Below are 22,486 nucleotides of genomic sequence, written 5' to 3'. Positions count from 1 at the left end.
ACCGTCACTAAATATTATTACTGAAATATCTTAAATGCTTTGCTTTTGGGACTCCAGTAAATAGAGGTGCCAGTTTTATAAAATGTTATAGTTGCCTTTGGGGAAAGGCAAAATAGTCCCCAAAATACTCAAGCACCTGTCTCACATTAATTAGCGAGGTAATTTTCTTTGTTTGGTCGTTGTAATAGAAAACGTACACATGTATCCTGGAGGCCAATGCATGCAGTTTCCTGTAGCCTGCATGTGTCCTGACAAACTACAGTGTTGCAATCTAGATAGGATTTATGTAAAATACTTGGGAAACCTAGGGCGAACTATTACTAGTAACAGTTCGACTGCTCATTTAAGAGTCCGTGCTAGATTAAACATCTGAAGCCACATAACAAGCTGTCTTTTAAAAATGGCTGCTCGAAAAGTTGTTCGGAAAAGACTACACCCAGGGAAAAATTAACCCATGTCCCTGCCTAGACACTTGTTGGCCCAAAGCTTTGTGATAACTATAAGTTACACTTATACAGTCTATGATTACACCACAGGGCTAAATGGCCGGTGCATAAAATACAAGCCAGCAACAGCGACACATTATTTGGTAATCAAGCTATTTTAAAAATTAAAACGAGAATGACAAACAAATATTTATCTTAAGTTATATTCAAAACTGAAATGACGAGAAAGAAAATGTCTGGTGAAATATCGGGGACATTTCTTCAATAAATACATCGAGAAATTAAAAAGAAAGAATATTGTTTTTAAAAAAAATAAATAAAAACGGACAATCCATTGTTTCGTCCTGGCTCACGTCATCATTCAGCGCCCATTCATTCAGCGGGACTGTCGCGGCGTTTGAAACATTTGCAGCAGCACAAAAAAGGCTAACGCTATTTTACAACTAATTTCCCGTTTATAGAGTGAACTGAAATGATCGATATGATCGAGAAGGAGGACCCGGTCATCAGCGAGGAGGAGGCGGCGCAGTACGACCGACAGATCCGACTGTGGGGGCTCGATGCCCAGAAGAGGTCAGTTAGCTCAGTTAGCTCGGCAGGCTAATAACTGCAGCGGAAGGCTTGAGTTGTTGCCCTCTTTAAGCCTGTTTTAACTTAAAAAGCAGTTATTTTGATTTGTGAACAGACTACGCATTGTGTGGACTATTCCTTGAGAATATCGTTAGCTATAATTAATAAAGTGAATGGCCACAGGGGGCCTACGCTTTAAGTTATATGGAAACACAGCACTTGTTTTGCTCCATGTAAATGAAAAACACAAACTATGGCTAGGCAATAGAACAATAATGATAATAAAAGAAATGTCCGATAAATGCTTGACTTAATGCATTTGTATCACAAAGGAACCAGCACTTAATTTTTCTATTAAGATAGGTATTTTGTTGAGGACAATTATACTCATGCATATTTGTTGACAAAAAGATTTTATAATTGTTTTGAATGTTCTACCTCAGATTTGATTAATAATAATAATAATAATAATAATAATACATTTTATTTGTAAAGAACTTTATCCCAAAGTGCTACAGATAAAAACAGAAAAGTGCTAAAATTAAAACTATAAAACACATGAAAATAAAACAAGAGGGCAAACAAATTTGTTAAGTGATCCACTTTTTGGCATTAAAGTGTTTGTTCTGACCATAAAGAATAGTTTAAAACCTCAATTAAGCATCTGGATTCTTCAGTTTTTCACTCGGGAGCAAAAATCAACCTTTAAAGTTGAAATAAGTAAGGATTTAACATTAATCATGATTATACAATTATTGAAATTGAATGATAATACATTTTTTATCATTATAACATTTTTGGCCAAATCGCCCAGCCCTAACACAAACCTTCAAATCACTCAATTATTGTTTAATCTTAAACTCTGATCTTATTAGTAGTTCATTTTGATTTACCTGTATGTTCCACACCACGTTTATATAAGCATCTGTTGGCCATGTCTACCGCAAAGTTAAATTTATTTAATAAGACCTACAGTTTTAAATAAAAGTTTATTAGCTAATTTGTTACAAAAACAACCAAAACGGCACAAAATCACATTCCAGCGCTACAGTGGGCACATATGAAACAGATTTTCATCAAGGATTCAAGGATCTCTATTCTCCCAAGAACGAAATTAGTACTTTGATCTCTGCCTTGGCTATACTTAATTCAATATTATTATAAAATAATAATTCTAAAATGCATATGAAAAGTGTGGAGCAGCCTTCAAACATTACATTATACATTTATGTATAAAATGGAATGTCAATACACACTAATTCACTTTAGTAACATCATAGTAGGACAGACTACCTCTAGAGCAGTAGGGTGTGGTGCAAAACCTGTCACATCAGTCGGACAGCATCCAGGTAGAAACTATTCCTCATTCTGGTAGTTCTTGCCTGGCCCAGAATGACATGACATTTTGTCTCCATGTGTTTTTGTTTACAGGTTGCGAGGGTCCCGTGTGCTCCTGGCAGGTTTAGGTGGTCTGGGGGCAGAAGTGGCCAAGAACTTGATCCTGGCTGGAGTTAAAGCACTCACTCTGCTGGATCATGAACAGGTACACATGCTCATACACAAGTCAAGTTTTATTTATACAGCCCAATATTACAAATAACAAATTTGCCTCAAAGCAGCTTTACAAATTTGTACAACACCCTCTGTCCTTTTACACACATACGAAAACAGGTGGTCTTTTTCCTTCCTCATCAGAGCATGCTTTCGCCTACAGAGTGGACTTGGGCTTCAGTTTAAATCTAGAAATCTTTGTTTTCAGGTATCAACTGAACATCAGTGTGAAATGTTCATAACTCCTAAAAGATAATTGAATTTTAGATATCCTTATGTGGCAATTTCAGTCTGCAGTACTTTTGTATGTCCACTAGATGGTGACTGTCTTTAATGACTTTCACTACTCAGTGAGGAAACAAGCTATTTCCCCTTAACTTTATTGTGGTAACATTGCAATAACAGCTGAATTCTGGCTTCATATCACCCTTTCAAGTGTTTGAATCTATAGCATGTATGTATTTGTGTCTGTGGTCCAGCGTAACTAAATTAATGGAAGACAAAGAATTCCCATTGGATATAAATCTCTGCAGAATACATTAGGGCAATTATCTGTCTTCAGCTAAATCACATCCAGATACTTTTATATAGCTTACTGTTACATACTGTGCATTTTCCACACTCTTAATTATACATTTATTTTTAGATTGTGTACTTCTTTATATTCTAGTTACTAATTATTATGATTATTATTATTTTTAGTCCTTTATGGGAATCCTCAGGGGTTAGTCTTCCAGTCGTCCACTAACTGGAAGGTTGGTGGTTCCAACAAGACACTTTACCCGTAGTTGCTCCAGAGGCGTGCGACCTCTGACATATATAGCAGTTGTAAGTTGCTTTGGATAAAAGCGTCAGCTAAATGACTGATTATTAATTATTATTACATTGAAGCCCAAATGGCTCCTGGTGGCTGTGCCATCGGTGTGTGTGAATGAGTTACTTTCTGTTTCTGAAGAGCAGTTGGCACTTTCTTATCAGTATGTGAGTGAAGTTTAAGTGCTCTGAGTGGTCAAAACGACTAGACAGTTGCGAAACATATACAGACTATTTATACTTTGATGTGCAATGTGAGCGACTGTGACACAAGAAATTCCCCTCGGGGATCAATATAGTATTTCTGATTCTGACACCCTGCGATGCATTCCCTGTTTGTGTGCCCACTAGGTGTCGGTGGAGTCGTGCCGAGCTCAGTTCCTGGTTCCGGTGACGGCTCAGGGTCAGAATCGAGCCCGTGCCTCTCTGGAGCGAGCGCAGAACCTCAACCCGATGGTGGAGGTGCATGCTGACTCAGACCGAATCGAAGACAAACCAGATGACTTCTTTCTGCAATTCGATGCGGTGAGTGGAAATTAAAGTTTATTCCAGACAGTCAAACAGAGACTGGGTAACTAAAGCGGTATTGAAATCTGCTTGAGTGTCAACAAATAAACAATTTAGAGCTAACCTGAATGATTTGATTTAAAAGAACAGCAAATCTGCCTTTTCTTAAAAACAGATGTTAAAACATATTAAAGGAATTAACCACACTTACTTACTTTTACACAACATATGTGATAAATGTTTGCAAGTGATGTAATTCTACACATTCCTGGACAATTGTCTAAATGAGGTCCAGTCCCATCCCATCACAGTGTACCTGAGCATTCAGTCTTATATCACTCCACTGACCACTAGATGTCACATGCAGTCCATATCGTACATCATCAGTGAGGCTTCAGGACCAAAAACCTGCAAGTAATGCTGCACCGATGGCATCAGTTTAGCTTTATTCTTCAGGCAATATTAATGGTTACATTTTGTTCTTGATTTGAATGTTTTCCTTACAACTTGTTTGTGATAATATCACCGTGTTAATTATACAGCGAGAGCAGTTGCTGTTTTAAGGCCTGTGTTTGCCTTATATGGTCCTGTAGTGTTTACAGCAGTGTTCAGTGGGTGGAGAATGGTACAAATTGTACACCCACTAAGAAAATTCTAAATGCTGATCTCTTTGGTTGGCTATTAAAAGTCTTTGAATTCATGTGTCAATACAGAAAAGTCAGACCTGGAACACAAATGACAAACAAGCATGGGCACCTTGAAGTAGGGTTAGTAAAAATATGTACTACTACAACATAGTACTTCCTTACAAATTCTACATAGTAACTACAAAGGAAAGTATTTAAACATTGACGTTTTTTGCTGTACTATATTTGAGGACATTAGATCTGAAACTGAAATTAAATTGAGATAGAAAAATATGACTATGAGGTTAAAGTGCCGGCTGGTTGAACAGCGTGGAAATATGGCATTGTCCTGCTGCACAGTTCAAAAAGAAGGTATTAAGAGAGGCTGCAATTTCTACACTGTTCACCCAATATGGATGTGAACGTCCTCGGACAATGTTAAAGTTAAAAGCTATTATAGTATTTCAAAGTAAACAGTAGAGTCACCATGTTGAGAACAGACCTCTGCTTGCTAGACATCATTGTATTTTCTAATAATATCACCTGACCAAGGTGAAATTGCAAATTGAAAAAATAATATTTCTTGCAGATCTGATAAGGTGCGAAGCTTCTGATTTCCTTTTTAGTATGAATCCAATTCCCGTGGGTGGTAAAACACAATGACATTATTAGTACAATATACTATAACAAACATGATTATATTTCTGTTCTTAAGCCAGCAGATCGGTTTAGATTTAGCAAAACATTGATGATTGTATTAATTTTCTATGCAACAGGATAAAAGTTGCTTCAGCATTAAACATTAATTTCCACAGGCAGCTTCACACACACACAGGCTGGATCTCAGTGAAGTCAGCGCCGAAGGCAAGAATGTATTTGAATATGATCAGAAGAATAACCGAGAGATTATTTTTCCCTCTTGTTGTGTCTGAATTGTCGGCAGTCTTCCTCCCTCTGGGGCGACTAAGTGAGGGTCGGGAGGAGGGGGGAGATAGAAGCAGGACAAAATGAAGTGAGGACAGGATGAGATAGATGTTAGTAGGACAGGGAGGGAGGATGAGAGTGTCGGAGAAGAGAAAGCGGGACAATTTAAAAAGATGAAATAAAAAAAAAAAAAAAGGAAAACAGAGGGGGGTCTCTCTCTCTCTCTCTGCTGTAGACCAGTCGTCGCTTTTATCTGCTTCCACAGATGTATCAGTGTGTGGCTCAGCGGGAAAATGGAAGGTGATTAAAGTGGAGTGGTTGGAGTGTGGTCACAGTTTTTCATACGAGAGGCCTAATTACTGAGAGATGAGTACAATAGAAAAACACACACTGTCCATCTGGCTACTTGCAGAGTACAGCTGACTCGCTACTCATTCTCTCAGTCGCTCTTTTCATGTTTACAGTACTAAATTTAGTTTTCTGCAGTGATTCATTTTAGTTTCTGGTAAGAAGGAACTGAAAAATAACACAAATAAAATCGAGACAGGCCAATAAATATGCAACCTTTTTCTGTTTCTTACACATTAAAAGTGTGTTATCTGTAGTATTGTCTTACTCATAATAATAGTCAAAAGCTCAACTAATTGGCTTCATCAGGGCTGCAGTGGTAACTGTCATCAGATTCAGATTTTTATTTGTCAAATTGTGATTGGTGCATGGAAATACTAGACGTCACCTTTTTCCACTGGTTCAAACAAACAAAAAACCACAAATACAAAAATGTCTCATGTGAAACAACCAGTTGTTCTAATTTGACTAATATGGCAGTGTTTATGTAGGACTACGTGGCTCACAGTAAGATTGTCAAATAGGTTTTCTTTGTCTTTCTAATGCCGTTCTTTTTAACAGGAGATTCCAGCTTTCCTGTTTTCCTCCCTTCGCTTCCTTGTTTTTCCGATGCTCTAATCACACGCTTGCACCAGGTCAAAAAATGCTCGCAAATCATGTCTGGGAAGGAAAAGGTGGAGGTTAATCGCTCATGTAGTTCTTCTCTTCTACATTTTTTTTTTTGTTGTTGTTGATGAAATGAGGACATTAAGGTGTCAGTCAGCCTTTATGTATGTTTCTGATGGTGAGGTCCTACGCTACAGTCTGTCATAGATATGTAAGAAAATCCTATTTGGTCCTTGACCTGGTCTGCCTGCTGCTATGTGGGACTCACTGAAACTGCCAGGGATGCAGCATCAGTCTTATCAGTGAGCTGAGGGTGTTTTTGGGTGTGCTGGACTGGGTCAGCAGGATAAGTGAACCCAGCCCACCAAGTCAGTTTACAGTCAGACAACAGCCCACCCTGGTTTCACTATGGTACACTGCGTGGCTGTGTTTGCTTTAGCCTTGTTTGGACGTTTACTCAAGGAGGTGACCTATCACCGAACACTGCTGTGGCTGCTACAGTAGGTGTGTCTCTGTCAGTTTGGCAACTCACCAGATACTGTTCAGTTACTTTGTTGTTGTGCTGGCTGAAAGTTACTGATGGAGTCCCTTAGGGAGTAAATGCAAGACAGCAGTATCATTTGATATTTTCTGTTATTACAAGCGTTTTTATTGTTAAATTAATGGAACGGAAATGAGCAAATAACAGCAAAAGAAAGTTTCATGAGTGGTAAAGGAAGAGGTGGTGCCCAAAAGACCAACACAGTGGGAGTTTAGTTTCATACTTTTTAATTTGAGATTAAATTTTAAAATTTGAGAATAAAGGTGCAGAAAATAACAGGTCTTACTGTAAATATGTTAACATTGCTTGTTGACAGGATGGGGTGCATACAGTTGTCAATCTCTGCACATGCGCAGTAGTTTAAAAAAATGGGATCTGTGTCAAACACAGTGTTCTTTCCTTTTTTAAAACAAATATGGCTCTGGAGTTATGTAGCTCATTTGGGTGGAGCTTCTTAAACACTATTTGCTTCACAACTGTTAGATTCTAGATTAAATGCACTTTTGAAAATGCATTGTTGATTATTGGGTTACAGATGCTTCAGATATAGATTTCAGTGTGTCCCTGCAAGTGGTTTTAAATTAATTAACTTACTACTGAAATTGGGCAGAATTTCCCTCCAACAGAAACTATAACTTGTTAAGACGAAGGTTATTGCTGTGTAGTAATTTGCTGTTCAGTATATTCTGTGTGGACTACAAAGATACAAGAGTGCCGGCTTTGCAAAGCTTCTGTAACCAGGGCATGTAAAAAAGAAACGTCCTCTCACTTACAACTGCTTTTATTTTCAGCAAACTTAACTCGCTTGTCTGTGAAACTTTGTTCAGTTTATGCCTTTGTTGTTAAATTTTTGTATTAACAGAAATGGAAAAAACAGTCAGTATCTGGTGCGGCCCTGTGGTCCTGCGCAGGTGTTGTCACATGTGGTCTGCCACTGCGAGGACGATCAGCTGTCCTTCCTGTCTCCCTGTAGTGTTTTAGGCATTTCACCGTACAGATATTGCAATTTATTGCCCTGGCAACATCGGCAGTCCTAATGCCTCCTTGCAGCATGCCTAAGGGACGTTCATGCAGATGAGCAGGGACCTTGGGCATTTGTCTTTTGGTGTTTTTCAGAGTCAGTAGAGAGGTCTCTTTAGTGTTATAAGTTTTAATAACTGACCTTAACTGCCTAACGTCTGGATGCTGTTAGTCTCTCAACGACCACAGGTGCATGTTCATTGATTTGTTTATGGTTCGTTGAACAAGCATGAAAACCTTGTTTACTCCATTTACAATAAAGATCTGTAAAGTTATTTGGATCTTTACAGAATTATCTTTAAATTCAGTGTCCTGAAAAAGGGACTTTTTTTTTTTTTTGCTGTGCTTAATTTTAAATAAGATCATATCTTTAAAACGTTGCCTGCGGTCAACACAAAGACGGGTGTGTTTTAGCAGAAGTGTACGTGTGTGCCGGCAGAGAGCGAGCACTGCGAGAATAGCCTATGGAGCCGCAAGGAGGGAAGCTCTGTCCTCGGTACCCTACCCACAGTGCAGTTGCCTACCCTCTGGGACTTTTGCACATAACCAGATATAATTGGTGTTTAGGATTAGATTTACCCTGGGATGGCGCGAATAGTGATACAAATAACAAGTAAATTAATAGCACTATCTTCGTAGAGAAGGTTAGTGAAACACATTGATGAATCAAATCGAGATTGATGGGGCCTGTAGAGAGAGCAAACAGCGACATCAGGGTAATAAAACACCATTAAAATGCCAGAAAGAAATACCTTTATGTTTGAAAAGGGCTATATAATACGACCACAGCAGCTTGCAAATTCAGTTTCATCACCTTGAGGCCTGCTAAGGTATAACTCAGGTTTTTTATCTTGAAAAAGAATAAAACACTATTGCACCTGTTTCTGACTGACTCCGGTGAATTCTTTGGACTCCATGTTCTTGTTTATTTCTACGAAGAGTTTAAAGTTTGTGAAGTTTGAGTCGTTCTAACTGGCCTATGCCAGGGCTAATATTTTCCTTCATTATTTTTCTGATTATAATGTTATAAAACTGCTCTGAATGACATGCATGATGAAGAAAGTCAACTAAACATTAAATAGAAATGAGGGGGAAAGCTGGTGTTTAATAAAATATAATTGTACCTGCAGTGTAAAGTCTACCTGCAGCCTCTCTTACCAGGCTTTTTTACTATTTGTCTTTTTTATCCCTCAGGTGTGTCTGACGGGCTGCTCCAGAGACCTGATGGTGCGAGTAGACCAGCTTTGTTCTCAGCGCAACATCAAGGTCTTCTGTGGGGATGTCTATGGCTATTACGGTTACATGTTCTGCAACCTCGGGCAGGAGCACCACTACGTTGAGTAAGTGTGGTCTGGGCAGCAATTCAATGTGGCGTGTTTAGCTTGAAATTTTAGGCTTGCACGATCCGCAGGACTGGCCAAAATGAGAAAACCAGTGCATTTGTAGCTGACATTACAACAACAGATTCGAAAAATCAAGCAGAAGGGCAAGTTCCACTTTAAAATACAAGGATGAGATGTAAATTACAAGAGTGAATTCACTACCGTAAAACAATTAAAAGCCTAGTACCAATTAGACACTTGATCTGGTTTTTAATAGAAGTTCTTTGGGTGTATAAAACCTGTTAACACCCACCGGGTCACCTGCTTGTGTTAAGCCGCTTAGATTGTGTATACCAATATAAAGGTTTACACTTTTGTCAATTTGGACATGCTACACATTGATAGATTTGTTAGATTCTCCACAGATCAATTGTTTAGTTCATTTTGCAGAAACAATGAGCCCCAAACTATAATGCGTTCATACTGACTGGCATGGTAAAGTAATTAAAAGCCTGTATGTATATAGGCAAGGTGAGTTCAGTGGTTTAAGCAATTAAAAACCCAGCATATTAATTTAAGTTTAATGATATGTATGTATTACTGGGATGGGAGTGAAAAATTACGCACAGGATTTAAAATCTCTGAGGAGCGCAGGTAATTTTAAAATCACCCCACCTTCCCTAGAGAAATAAATCCAGTCTGAGGCGCTTTTGGTAACGGATGCATATTAATGGTTGTTTAAAACAGTCATATTGTCAGATATCTAGCATAAACCCAAAAGCAGAAGAACACAGTACCTTTAAGCTGATTTATTGGAAAGAAGTGAGGAAATGGCAGGGTGTGAATCAGGTGCCAATCCTAGAAGCAGCAGAATGATGATGCTGATGATGATGATGATAATACCATAGTACAGTAACTAAGTACCATAAAGTATCTCATCTCATATCAGTAAATCACTCATCACTCACACTCACGTAACAAATCTTTGCTATTTTTTTTTTTAGTAATCACATATGTTTAAATCCACACACAGTAAAGAAGTGGCTTTAAAATCGTATTTTAGCTCAGTAAAATTTTAATATCTGTGTAAGTCAAAACTTCGATTAGGTCCACTGCAGCTCCAGTGAATGAAACAGGTGCTTGTGTGTATGTAATGTACAGTGTAATACTGACAGTTATGTTTTCTGATAATGTTGAGTATCTTTCTCTTCACTTTCTCTTTTTAGGGAGAAACCTAAACTGGTGAAACCGACTGGAAATTCTAACGACGGTCCTGAAGCAAAGAAAGCCAAAGTCGACCCCAACGAGACCACCATGGTGAAAAAGGTAGGTGGACGAAGACCAAATTTCCCAGCCAACTAAATTTTATTTTATTTTTTTTATTCTACAGCCAACCTGGTATAAATAGCTGTCTTCAAGGCAAATAGATGGAAATCACCAGCATGGGTAGTGAATGAAATACTTCCTTTTTAAATCAAGGCTGGAGTTACTCAACTGAGTAAGTCATGATAGGAGGAGTGGAACATACTGAGACAATTACACAAAATGGAAAAACACTTTGTAAGGCCTGGTTGTCTTATTTTTTTTTTCCCCTCACAAATCCAAAATTAATTTCATTTGCATCGTTTCTGCTATTTCTTACAAACATGAACTAGTTTGTAATTGGCCTGACTGCTTGATAAATCTTTTCAAAATCTTTTCTATTTGTTCTAAAATACAGTTTTCTCAGTTTGTCTGCTTTTTTTTTTTTTTTGCATTTATGGCTACAAATGCATATAAATATACACTTACATAAAATCCATACAAATCCATTTTGATAGCGTTCCCTAATCAAGTGACCGCCACGTATTGCTTTCTATTTGTCTTTTAAGATGAGGAAAGAATGAATTATTACACTACTGGTTCACCTCTTATTGACATTAGTTTTCTTTTTATCTCCAACCAATCAGACGGCCACTTTCTGCACTCTGAAGGAGGCACTGGAGGTTGACTGGACTAGCGAGAAGGCCAAAGCCGGTCTGAAGCGAACACCAGTGGACTACTTCCTACTTCACGGTACTTGCAGCGTGATTTCATAAAACATCATTGATCAAGTAAACGTACAGTAAAGTTTTAGTGGTAACTGGTTCTAAATGTGACATTTTCCCCCTTTTTTTTTCCTGTGGTTTATGTTGTAAATTCAAAACCTTTGGTGGTTTTTTTCCCCCGTTTTTTTATGTTTGCAAGAAAACAAAAATTGAGCTCTGGTAACTTCTATGGGCATTATTTGTCTTTTGCAACATTTAATCAATTAAGTGGAAATATAATCAGTTTATACTGATGGATAATCAAGATAATTAATAGTTTCAACCTTTTTAGAAAGTAGATTTTTCTAGGGTTTTAAAAAGTTTTGAAATTGAATTGACAATTGTTTAGTTCCTTAGTGATATTTTTGAATTATCTTCTCAAAATTTTTGGTTTTTGGTCTTGTAAAATATTTGTGAAGAATTCATATTTGTTAAATTTTTATTATGAGATTATAGTTTGTGCAACTATCAGTTAAATTAGTGGTATACAACATGTCTTCTGACATTTCTGTGTAGGAGGAAAGACACAAACAAAATTTCCATACAGAGAATTGATCAAATATAACAAAGAATCCTGAAAGGTCTAAAAAGGTATAGAAATTTGAAACTGAAAATGCGTAGGAACCCTGCAGCGGGACTGAAACACAAACCATGAGCATGCAAAGTCACTGGTTCTAATTTGGCTAATAAGCTATCATTGCACGTGCGTGGAAAATCATGTCCATAAAGTTTGATAAATGTTGTTCTAGAGTAAAGTGCAAAGTGTTCGATGTCAACCTCTGCCAAAGATGTTTGTGGGGTTTCAAAAGAACAAAAACAAATTGAATTTAGATTTTGTAAAATTTAATCAGCAATTTGAGGAGAAAAAGGAAAAAAAAGAATATTGTTACACTGAGTTGCACATGAATAATCGTATATGTCCCGTCAAATGTTTAGGAAAATTCAACCAAAAGGAATTTTTTAAAATCTTAAATGTATCTTCCTGTTTTTCAGGTTATTTACAGTGTCTGATGACCTTCTCTTAAGAGTTGTTATTGTCCCTCCTGTCACCTGGCCCTGTAACATCCCCACACACTACATGGTAGTTTCCATCACAGGCTGTCCATGGCCAGTCATGTGCACTGAGCGTAGAATAGAGAACAGCCCGACACCTACACAGCATGACAACAAGCATATAAGAACAGGAAATAACCAGAAAATGGTTATTGGGTGCACCCCTGTCAATTTATAAAATTATATTCTGTGCATACGTTTTAGTAAATCATCAAAATTCAATAGTTTTGGCAGGACGCATAGGTCACAAATGGAACAATGTAGTTCTGCAAGTTTATATCACATTTAAAATAATTCAGGAATCAAAATATACCACTAATTGTGAAATTCTTGGCAAAATGTGCATCTAATAAAAATGGCGGTGTATTACTACAACAAGATGGGAGTTGGACTAAAAAAGCAATGACCCCCGTACCCAGGCAGCATGAAGGGTGATTGGAAAGTCTAACATCTGTGCGGCCATCTTATGTTTTTTATGTAAACGTTTAGGAAAATGTTGTGACCTTTTGTCCATCAGCCAGTGACTCTCTGATGGAAAGATCTGAGGACTTGGAAGGTGTATTGCAAGCTGGAGGCTTTATCTCATAAATACCAATACACCACAGTTTCATATATAAGAACAGAGGAAATAAGCTATGATAAATTGGCATAATGCGCTCTTGGTATATCCAAACTTCAGTTATAGAAAGTGATATCAGCCTCGTTTTGTGTGGATTGTGGCACTAGCAGTTTTGTCATGTACACTCACACCACCAAAAAAATCTTTTAACAATGTCTTAATTATATATAGAAATATTCCAGATTTCATGTGTTAAAAGCTTAAAGACTAAAATGAGTAAAAAATAAAACAGAAAGAAAACTTCTTGAAATTATTATATTAATGCATTCCCAGAAAATCAAAGCAATTTGTCAGTGTTATTTTCGCATTAACGCATTAATAAATTAACGCCGACAAGAAGGCGGGCGTGTGCACAACCGCGACAGTTTCACGGGAACGCGCCCGCTTGTCACTACACCTTGTTCTCGACCACTTCACCTCACTCTGACAGGGACACTTGCTACTGAACATAGACTGTTTATACTGTTCCCTGATAAAAGAAAAATGTTTCTGCTGATACCTGTTCAGAAAAAAAACCCCAAGAAAACTGGACTCTGGACTCTAACTTGTTTTAACAAGCTAGATAAAAGGTAATTCCCTGGCAGTGGCAAATAGCTTTGGTTTAATATCTGATTTGATTACATTAAGTTGAGATTTACAAGAAATAGTTTATTGCTACTTACTGCTGGTAAGAAGCACCTTGTTTGTTTAAAGTGTTTGCAAACCACATGTTATTAGACTTTTGTTTACATACAGCAGTACATTTAAATAAAAGTGTGCAATACACTACTTTAGAATTATTCAATTTTGCACCTGAAAATCATGCGATTAATTGTGATTTTAAAAATTTTAATCGTTGCCCAGCACTAAATATTTTTATGAAAAGCTAACATGGCAAGTGTTTTTTCTTCAGATTTTAATTTTCAGGGTGAAAAAAAACAGGCGTGTCTGGCTGATAGACAACCTTTATTTAAACCAATATAGTGTTATACAGACATGTCATATGACGGTGTCTGGTAGATTTGTTTCCTAAACAGCTAATTTGCTCATAATTTAGAGGTACATTTGTATTCTGAACATTTTGTCTGGTTAATTTTAGGTTTGTGCCAGCACACATGGCCTTTAGTCTAGTCACTCCCCACTCTGAAACCCACCTACCCACTGCAGCCTCGCCCTGTCTTCAGTCTGACGTGTTTAAGGCTAATTTCTGAGTGGAAACATCGCCTAGTTGTTTTTTTATTTAGTGAATTTGAAACAGGAGGCAGTGTTATTATTCCTTTGCTGTTTCTATAATTGGAGCTAGCGGTTGTTGTTTTTGGGCGACAGATGAGGAAGTGGCTCTTCCTCTGTTACAACTGCTTCCTGTCTCACTAGGAACAGTCGGGTGATCTGAACCGCGGAGTGTGTGTGTGTGTGTGTGTGTTTGCTTACTTGTTATCATTAGTATCTCTGATCTACATAATTCCCCTTTTTTAATTTATAGGCAGCCTGACAATACAAGAAAGGAAAAGAGGACTCCTTAAGATAAATGTTTGGACTAAGCTGAAACAGATTTGCATGTTTTGCTTTAACAAACACGTAGATATGAACATGAACTCTCACTAACTGTACAGATGCTGCGTATGTATATGTGTGTGTGTGTGGGGGGGGGGATTGCCTATTTTATTTGACCTTCCTATGCAGGTTTCGACATAAAGGGCCATCTCGAATATTTCCCTTCCACTTTAATCTGTGAAGACTATCACTACTACATGTGTAGGTTTAGAGATACTATCGTTGTTCCATCCATGTGCACATTATTATATTCTGTTATGAAATTCTGTTTTGATTTCCTGCCTCGTACAGACCTGAGTGTGATGCCATTTGTGCCAGTATTTTACTTTCTACTAACAAAGTTTCACTGATAAAGGGCAGAGCTGAGGTGCAAAAATGATTCATTGCCACTACTCGTGTGTGTGTGTGTGTGTGTGCCATGCTGGTGGAAATGGCCGTGGGAGGATTTGACTTCCTCATGTGGTTTAAGTTAATGGACGAACAGGAAATATGGGGGCGTAGTGTTGATGTTTGTGTCTGTGTGGTGGAGTTGGAGAAGTAAGTTGCTGTTTGAAATATTGTTCATGACCAAATTGCACACTTCAGATTTTTTTATTTCTCAGTCAGTCCTGCAGCCGACTCTTAGACACTTGAAAGAGGTTGGTTTTTTTTTTTTTTACCCTTGTATTTCCTTACTGAGTATGTGCAGGTGTGTTTCTGCATCTTTGCATGCACACTCTTAATTTGATGTGGGGGAAACGTAGGCCTAATCGGATAAAATGGTTGATGGTGCAACCACATACTGATCTTATCCTGTTTCAAAGGGAGCAGCAAGATGAGATGTTGTCTTTCCATAAGATGATAATTCACCGTGGAAGTCACTTGAAAGCGTGATGAAATTATAAATGGCAATAGATGATATGGAAAATATTGCTTTAAAAAAATGTTTTAAACTTGTTTCCAGCCCCTCAACTGTCGTTTATTTCTCTCTGTTTGTTTCTCCTGCTTCCTGCTCTCCCCCTCTCTTTCTTTTCTGTCTTCCGTCCGTCTCCACAGTTATGTTGAAGTTTCGTACAGACAAAGGTCGCGACCCCGACCCACAATCCTTTACAGAAGACAATCAACTCCTGAAACAGATCCACGATGACGTCCTCGAGGCCTTGGCAGTAAGCAGTGACCTCCTGAATGATGACTTCACAAGGTATAAAGCTTCTACTCTTCACTTTTATACACGAGTGAGATACTGAATGGATAATTCGCTCAGATAGGAAATAGACTCATTCACACTTAAAGTGGAACAAAGTGCTGACGTGTCTTGAAAGAAGGACAGTGAAACTGAAAGTTGACAGCAGGATCCAGTAACACCCATAAAACCAGTAACACCAATTTGTCCTGTATGTCAGTCACAAATAAACTTAACCTTGTATTTCAGTGAGCATGTAGACACTACTGCTCTGACCTCTGTGGGCCACTTTAAGGGGCTATTGATAACTTTTTTACTTTGTAAACGCTTTTGCCTGAAATATGTGCAGGATCCCCTGTAGAACCGGTTGCAGGCTGAAGTGTAGTCAAAGAAATGCCATTTAAATAACGGTTAAAAAATTTCAGCTTGTTTTTATTATTGTTGTTGTTGTTGTTGTTATTATCATTATTGTTATAAGCTTTTCACCTGCAAATGACCAAAACGACACCTACATGGCAATGCTGTTATCAGCTGCCCCAACAATAACCTTTAACTGCAGGTGGTGCGACGGTTATAGCACCACCTGTCAACCATTTACTCTTTACTTATGTATTATAGTCGAAATTTTACTTGTATAATTTCAGATTTTCTATTTTAATGAAATTATGTATTTCATCTTATCACAATGTAAGAAAACCTGGAAGTTTGTTGATCAATAACCAGAAGCTTAATTACTACACTTTCACATTACCACAATGTGGAGGTCGGACAGAAGCAGTGCATCAATGTTATTTAAAGTCTGTGGCCTAACCACTTTCACACTAGTGTTCCACATTAACATAATCTACCTTCATTTGTGGGAGGGAGCGATTGCAGACTGTGATTAACCCAAACGTCTTTACTTCCACTGTCAAGTGAAAAGGCACTTAGTTAAATTTTGCCACTACAGTAACTATAATAATAATAACACATTTTATTTCTGTAGCGCTTTTCAGGACACTCAAAGACACTTTACAGTAAAACCAGAAGTTATGTACATTTAAAGCAGATTAAAAACATAAATAGCATAATATAAAATATACAAACAGTAGATAAAAACATGTGGTGCGGAAATACATAAGAGGGGTGACCATATAAATAACAAAATAACAAACAGCAGCAGGTGCAAAATAACATTATTTGATGTTAAAAAGGTGTGTTTTAATAAGTGATTTAAAATAGTCCATGTTGCTGCAGTCTCGGATGGGTATGGGTAAGGAGTTCCATAGGGAGGGGGCTGCGATAGTGAAAGCTCTGTCGCCCCAGGTACGGTGCTTGGTCCTGATTTGTGGTGAGAGGAAGTTGGTGTCAGAGGAGCGGAGGTTACGGGAGGGATTGTGGTGGTGGAGCAGGTCTGTGAGGCAGGAAGGGGCCTTGTTATGGAGGGCTTTATGGGTGAGGAGGAGGATTTTGTACTGAATGCGTGTGTGGGTGAGGAAGCGGCCAGCAGAGTTTTGGATATATTGAAGTTTATTTAGGGCTTTAGCAGGTAAACCATAGAGGATGCTATTGCAGTAGTCAATTATGGATGTAATGAAGGCGTGGATCAGGGGTTCAGCAGCAGAGGTGAGTAATGGATGGAGATGGGCAATGTTTTTGAGGTGAAAGAAGGCAGTCCTGGTGACATGGTTGATGTGGTGTTCAAAAGTGAGGTCGCTGTCAAAGATGACTCCAAGGTTGCAGCTGTGTCGGGATGGAGACAAGCTGGAGTTGTTGATGGAAAGGCTGAAGTTTTCTGTGTTTCTTGTGAATGATTTGGGGCCGATGATTTTCATGTCAGATTTATTGTAAGAAGTTGGTTTGCATCCAGGTTTGTATGTCGGTGAGGCAGTTGGTCCGAGTTGCAGAGGTAACTGTGGTGATGGATTTGGTGGAGATGTAGATCTGGACGTCATCAGCGTAGAAGTGGAGACCATCTCTACGTATGATATTACCGAGTGGCAGGATGTAAATAATGAAGAGGAGAGGACCAAGCACCGAACCTTGGGGGACGCCTTGTGACAAAGGAGCAGTTGAGGAGGTGCAGTTATTGATGTTGATGAACTGTTGGTGAGGTGACAGCGGAGACAGGAGAGTGCGGTGCCCGTGATATTTGAGTAAGTTTCCAGTCGGGAGAGAAGAATGGAATGGTTGATGGTGTCGAACGCTGCAGTGAGGTTGAGCGTGATTAGGATGGTGAGGTGACCGGAGCCAGCGGAGAGGAGGAGGTCATTGGTTATTTTTGAGGAGGGCTCTTTCAGTGCTGTGTTGTGAGTGGAATCCAGAGCAAAATGGTTTGAACTGGTTGTTAGTTGTTTAAATTTGAGCAGCGACAAGACGTTCCAGGATTTTTGATAGGAATGGGAGATTGGAGATGATGTCGGGGGTTGAGACCAGGTTTCTTGAGGATGGGGGTGACAGCTGCAACTTTGAGTTTTGTGGGGACTGATCCAGATGTGAGGGGAGGAGATAATGATTTTGATGATGAGTGGAATGATGGATTGGAGGCAGGTCTTGATTAGGGATGATGGGATGGGGTCTAAGCTGCAGGTGGAGTTATTAATTTTTGTGGTGAATTGTAACAGTTCTAAAGGGGACAGAGGTGAGCAACAAGACAGTGACTGAGAGTGTGAAGGGGGGGGGGGGGGGGGGGGGGGGGGGGGGGGGGGGGGGAGTTGAAGGGACTCACAGACAGCAAAACACATAAATCAGCTGGCAGAGCTCCAGACGGAGATTGTTTTTTTTCTCAGTTCCTTAATATCGCACTTTCTATTTAGTCACATATTTCTCTGTACTTTTTGTCCTCAGCTACTGCTTCTCTGAGATGTCTCCAGTGTGCGCCGTCCTGGGAGGAGTTTTGGGACAGGAAGTTGTCAAGGTAAGCATGTAAACACTAGGGAGCTTTTTAGGCGATCTGTAAATGTGTACAGTAATATAGGAGCATCATAACTTCAGGACACATTCTGAATGTGTTTGTGCTGATGCACCGTACGATTTTCACTCTGCAGTAGTAAATGATGAAGATGGCCAGTCTGGTGTGAGGGAGTCAGTCAGCTGACAGGTGGCCACTCAGCTGGTTTCTGGGTCAGCTTCAGAAAAACTGCAGCGACTCTGCTCTGTGCAGAAGTCATTTTCACTGTGACCACAGTGAAACTCAGTGTGATGCTCTGGCAGCGGCCCCTCAAAAGGGAAATGATTTATACTGTCCTTCAGCTGAACAACATAATAAACGTATTGATATTGCCACATAAAAAAAAAAAAAACCATTAGGGGACCATTAGTAGGATGAGTCCGAGGAAAAACATGTGACTGAACAGTAACACTAACAGCTCACATAGAGCTGCACCGATGTGGGATTTCTGGGGATGTTGGAGAGTAAAGAAGGTAAAAAGTAATTATATTAGCAGCTCAAAGACACAAACACATCACACAGACCACTGATGGTAATATGTAAGCAATCTGTATGCTCGACACACTGACAGCACATTGTTATGTTGATCCCTCAGGCTAACCAGTACAATTTAAAACAAAAAACCCAAAGCTGATTTAATAAGATGCATCATTCCTTAAAGTTAGATTAAAATCCATTCACTAACCAAAAGATCAGTCAACTTCCTTGGTTTCTACGTGGTTTCACTATGAATTCTTGCATTGACAGGATCTTTAGGGACACACTATGCCTGTTTAGTGACTTTGTTTTTGATTCAAGACTCAGGATTTTAACTAAGGTTGTTAGAATGATTAAGATTCATGTCACAGATAAAAACAGAATCAATATTTAATGCACAAATAGAGAGAAAATGGACTAATGGCCTGAATAAAAGTTCACTTGAGCTGCAGTGACGTCTGGCTGAGGTAAACAGGAGTTCAGTTCAGTGTCTGACAGTTCAGAATCAGACTGCATTATATTGGCCAAGGCCAAACCGTCTGGATGATGATGATGAAACACTATGCAACTGGCTGACCGGCTGGCCGGGTGAACCTGACTGATTTCACTCACACACGGGAAATTTAACCACTGATAAGTGTGACAGACAGTTGTTTTGTGGGTCTGCATGCTCTGAAAAATGGAAAACTGGCATTAAAATAGTAGCTTCTGGTCGTACTGGTGGGTACACTGAAACTTTCACTTGAACTGACTCAGATATGAATTCTCTATGGGATCCTCAAATTACCTTGATGGTTCTTGTCAAGAAAACTGTTTTGGAAAGTGTAATTTATCTCTCTCCTCTCTCCATATCTTTCCCTTCAGGCTCTCTCCCAAAGAGACCCTCCACACCGGAACTTCTTCTTCTTCGATGGCCGTAAAGGCAACGGCGTGGTCGACTTCTTCGGACCAAACTAAACGCGTCACACTTGTGCACAGGACAGTTTTACACACAAATACAAGTTCAGCAAACTTCTGTATCTGTGTTAGTTTGTTCCGTCAGACTATTTATGTCATAAAATTAATTTGGTCTCAAGTACACTTTTGTTTAGTTTTTTTATACATTTCCTAATAAAACACTCGTTTGTAAAAGATTTCTGCCCCAGGTCTCTGGATTTATTAAACAAAACAATCATGTTGTTTTGTGCCTGTACATCTGATATCTGGTGTATCCGGTACTTCAGCTATAGTGTTGCTGTTCAAAAAAATTCTAAATCATCATAATCATACAATTATACTTTAATTCAATAAATAAGTTATAATTTTGCTCAATCAATCTGGCACATTACCTGAAACAAACTTACAACTGTCAAAACTCTAAGTACAACCCTCACACCAGGCGGCCCATTCAGCACTGTGACCTGCAAAAAACAAGAGTTCTTTATCATTGCTTAGACAAAGACGGTCAAAATGCAAAGACATCTTATCAAATGACTCTGAAAGTGTGATAGTTACCCACTAAGAAATGCTGTCCAATTGCTAACATTGTATTTCTAGGCAATTGAATAGTATTAATGTCAGCCATGGCACACACTGTATTTTCAACAAAACATTTATTTGACGACACTGTGGACCGGCCCAGACTAGGCTGTACTGTCTGACCAGCCTCTGTCATACTTAGGCCATGGTCGATTACATGGTCTATAATTGTTGCCTGTGTCTCATTTGAGATTTGTCAGTGTCTTTGCCTTTCTCTCACTCTTCCACTCCCACTCACCAAACCACCTCGTGCTCTAATGCCGCTTCCTCTTGCACAGGCAGACTCTTGCCCCTGTCTGTCTCTGTTACATTGAGTCTTACCCCTGCAGTATAAATGTGGTTGAGAACTGATTGGTTATGAGTTTTACCTGTCAGCTAAATTGGACAACAGTAGCATTTGGTAGATCTAAATTGTGAGGAAATAGAATTGTCAAAGCCAAAGTCTATCCATCTTACAACTTTTACAACAATACCACATAACTATTATAACTCTAATATATGAGTGACAAGTTATTGTAATTGTTGGTTACTCGAATTTGCATTTAGGGATTTACACAATGAACATGTGTATAATTGCATTTTAGAGAAATATGATCTAACAGTGAACAAATGCAAAGTACACTGCTCAAAAAAATAAAGGGAACACTTAAATAACACAATGTAACTCCAAGTCAATCACACTCCTGTGAAATCAAACTGTCCACTTAGGAAGCAACACTGATTGACAATCAATTTCACATGCTGTTGTGCAAATGGAATAGACAACAGGTGGAAATTATAGGCAATCAGCAAGACACCCCCAATAAAGGAGTGGTTCTGCAGGTGGTGACCACAGACCACTTCTCAGTTCCTATGCTTCCTGGCTGATGTTTTGGTGACGTCTGAACGCTGGCGTTGCTTTCACTCTAGTGGTAGCATGAGACGGAGTCTACAACCCACACAAGTGGCTCAGGTAGTGCAGCTCATCCAGGATGGCACATCAATGCGAGCTGTGGCAAGAAGGTTTGCTGTGTCTGTCAGCGTAGTGTCCAGAGCACGGAGGCGCTACCAGGAGACAGGCCAGTACATCAGGAGACGTGGAGGAGGCCGTAGGAGGGCAACAACCCAGCAGCAGGACCGCTACCTCCGCCTTTGTGCAAGGAGGAGCTGGAGGAGCACTGCCAGAGCCCTGCAAAATGACCTCCAGCAGGCCACAAATGTGCATGTGTCTGCTCAAACGGTCAGACAGACTCCATGAGGGTGGTATGAGGGCCCGACGTCCACAGGTGGGGGTTGTGATTACAGCCCAACACCGTGCAGGACGTTTGGCATTTGCCAGAGAACACCAAGATCGCCACTGGCGCCCTGTGCTCTTCACAGATGAAAGCAGGTTCACACTGAGCACACGTGACGGAGTCTGGAGACGCCGTGGAGAACGTTCTGCTGCCTGCAACATCCTTCAGCATGACCGGTTTGGCGGTGGGTCAGTAATGGTGTGGGGTGGCATTTCTTTGGGGGGCCGCACAGCCCTCCATGTGCTCGCCAGAGGTAGCCTGACTGCCATTAGGTACCGAGATGAGATCCTCAGACCCCTTGTGAGACCATATGCTGGTGCGGTTGGCCCTGGGTTCCTCCTAATGCAAGACAATGCTAGACCTCATGTGGCTGGAGTGTGTCAGCAGTTCCTGCCAGAGGAAGACATTGATGCTATGGACCGGCCCGCCCGTTCCCCAGACCTGAATCCAATTGAGCACATCTGGGACATCGTGTCTCGCTCCATCCACCAACGCCACGTTGCACCACACACTGTCCAGGAGTTGGCGGATGCTTTAGTCCAGGTCTGGGAGGAGATCCCTCAGGAGACCATCCGCCACCT

At 39.6% G+C, this 22,486-nt stretch overlaps 1 protein-coding gene across 1 annotated transcript; it reads left to right on the top strand.

The window, feature by feature from the left end:
* The first annotated feature begins 786 nt into the window (after positions 1 to 786).
* sae1 (SUMO1 activating enzyme subunit 1) lies at positions 787 to 20,246 on the top strand. The gene is made up of 9 exons (XM_046073163.1): positions 787 to 1,019; positions 2,448 to 2,559; positions 3,732 to 3,905; positions 9,147 to 9,292; positions 10,501 to 10,600; positions 11,224 to 11,329; positions 15,581 to 15,725; positions 18,534 to 18,603; positions 19,978 to 20,246. The coding sequence occupies exons 1-9, from the start codon at positions 919 to 921 to the stop codon at positions 20,068 to 20,070; spliced, it is 1,047 nt and encodes a 348-aa protein (XP_045929119.1). The 5' UTR covers positions 787 to 918; the 3' UTR covers positions 20,071 to 20,246.
* The last annotated feature ends 2,240 nt before the right edge of the window (positions 20,247 to 22,486 follow it).

This window comes from Micropterus dolomieu, linkage group LG17 (genome assembly GCF_021292245.1).
Source record: "Micropterus dolomieu isolate WLL.071019.BEF.003 ecotype Adirondacks linkage group LG17, ASM2129224v1, whole genome shotgun sequence".
Taxonomy (NCBI): Eukaryota; Metazoa; Chordata; class Actinopteri; order Centrarchiformes; family Centrarchidae; genus Micropterus; species Micropterus dolomieu.
Note: the sequence above shows the minus strand (reverse complement) of the source record. Positions and strands in the feature narration are given on the sequence as shown.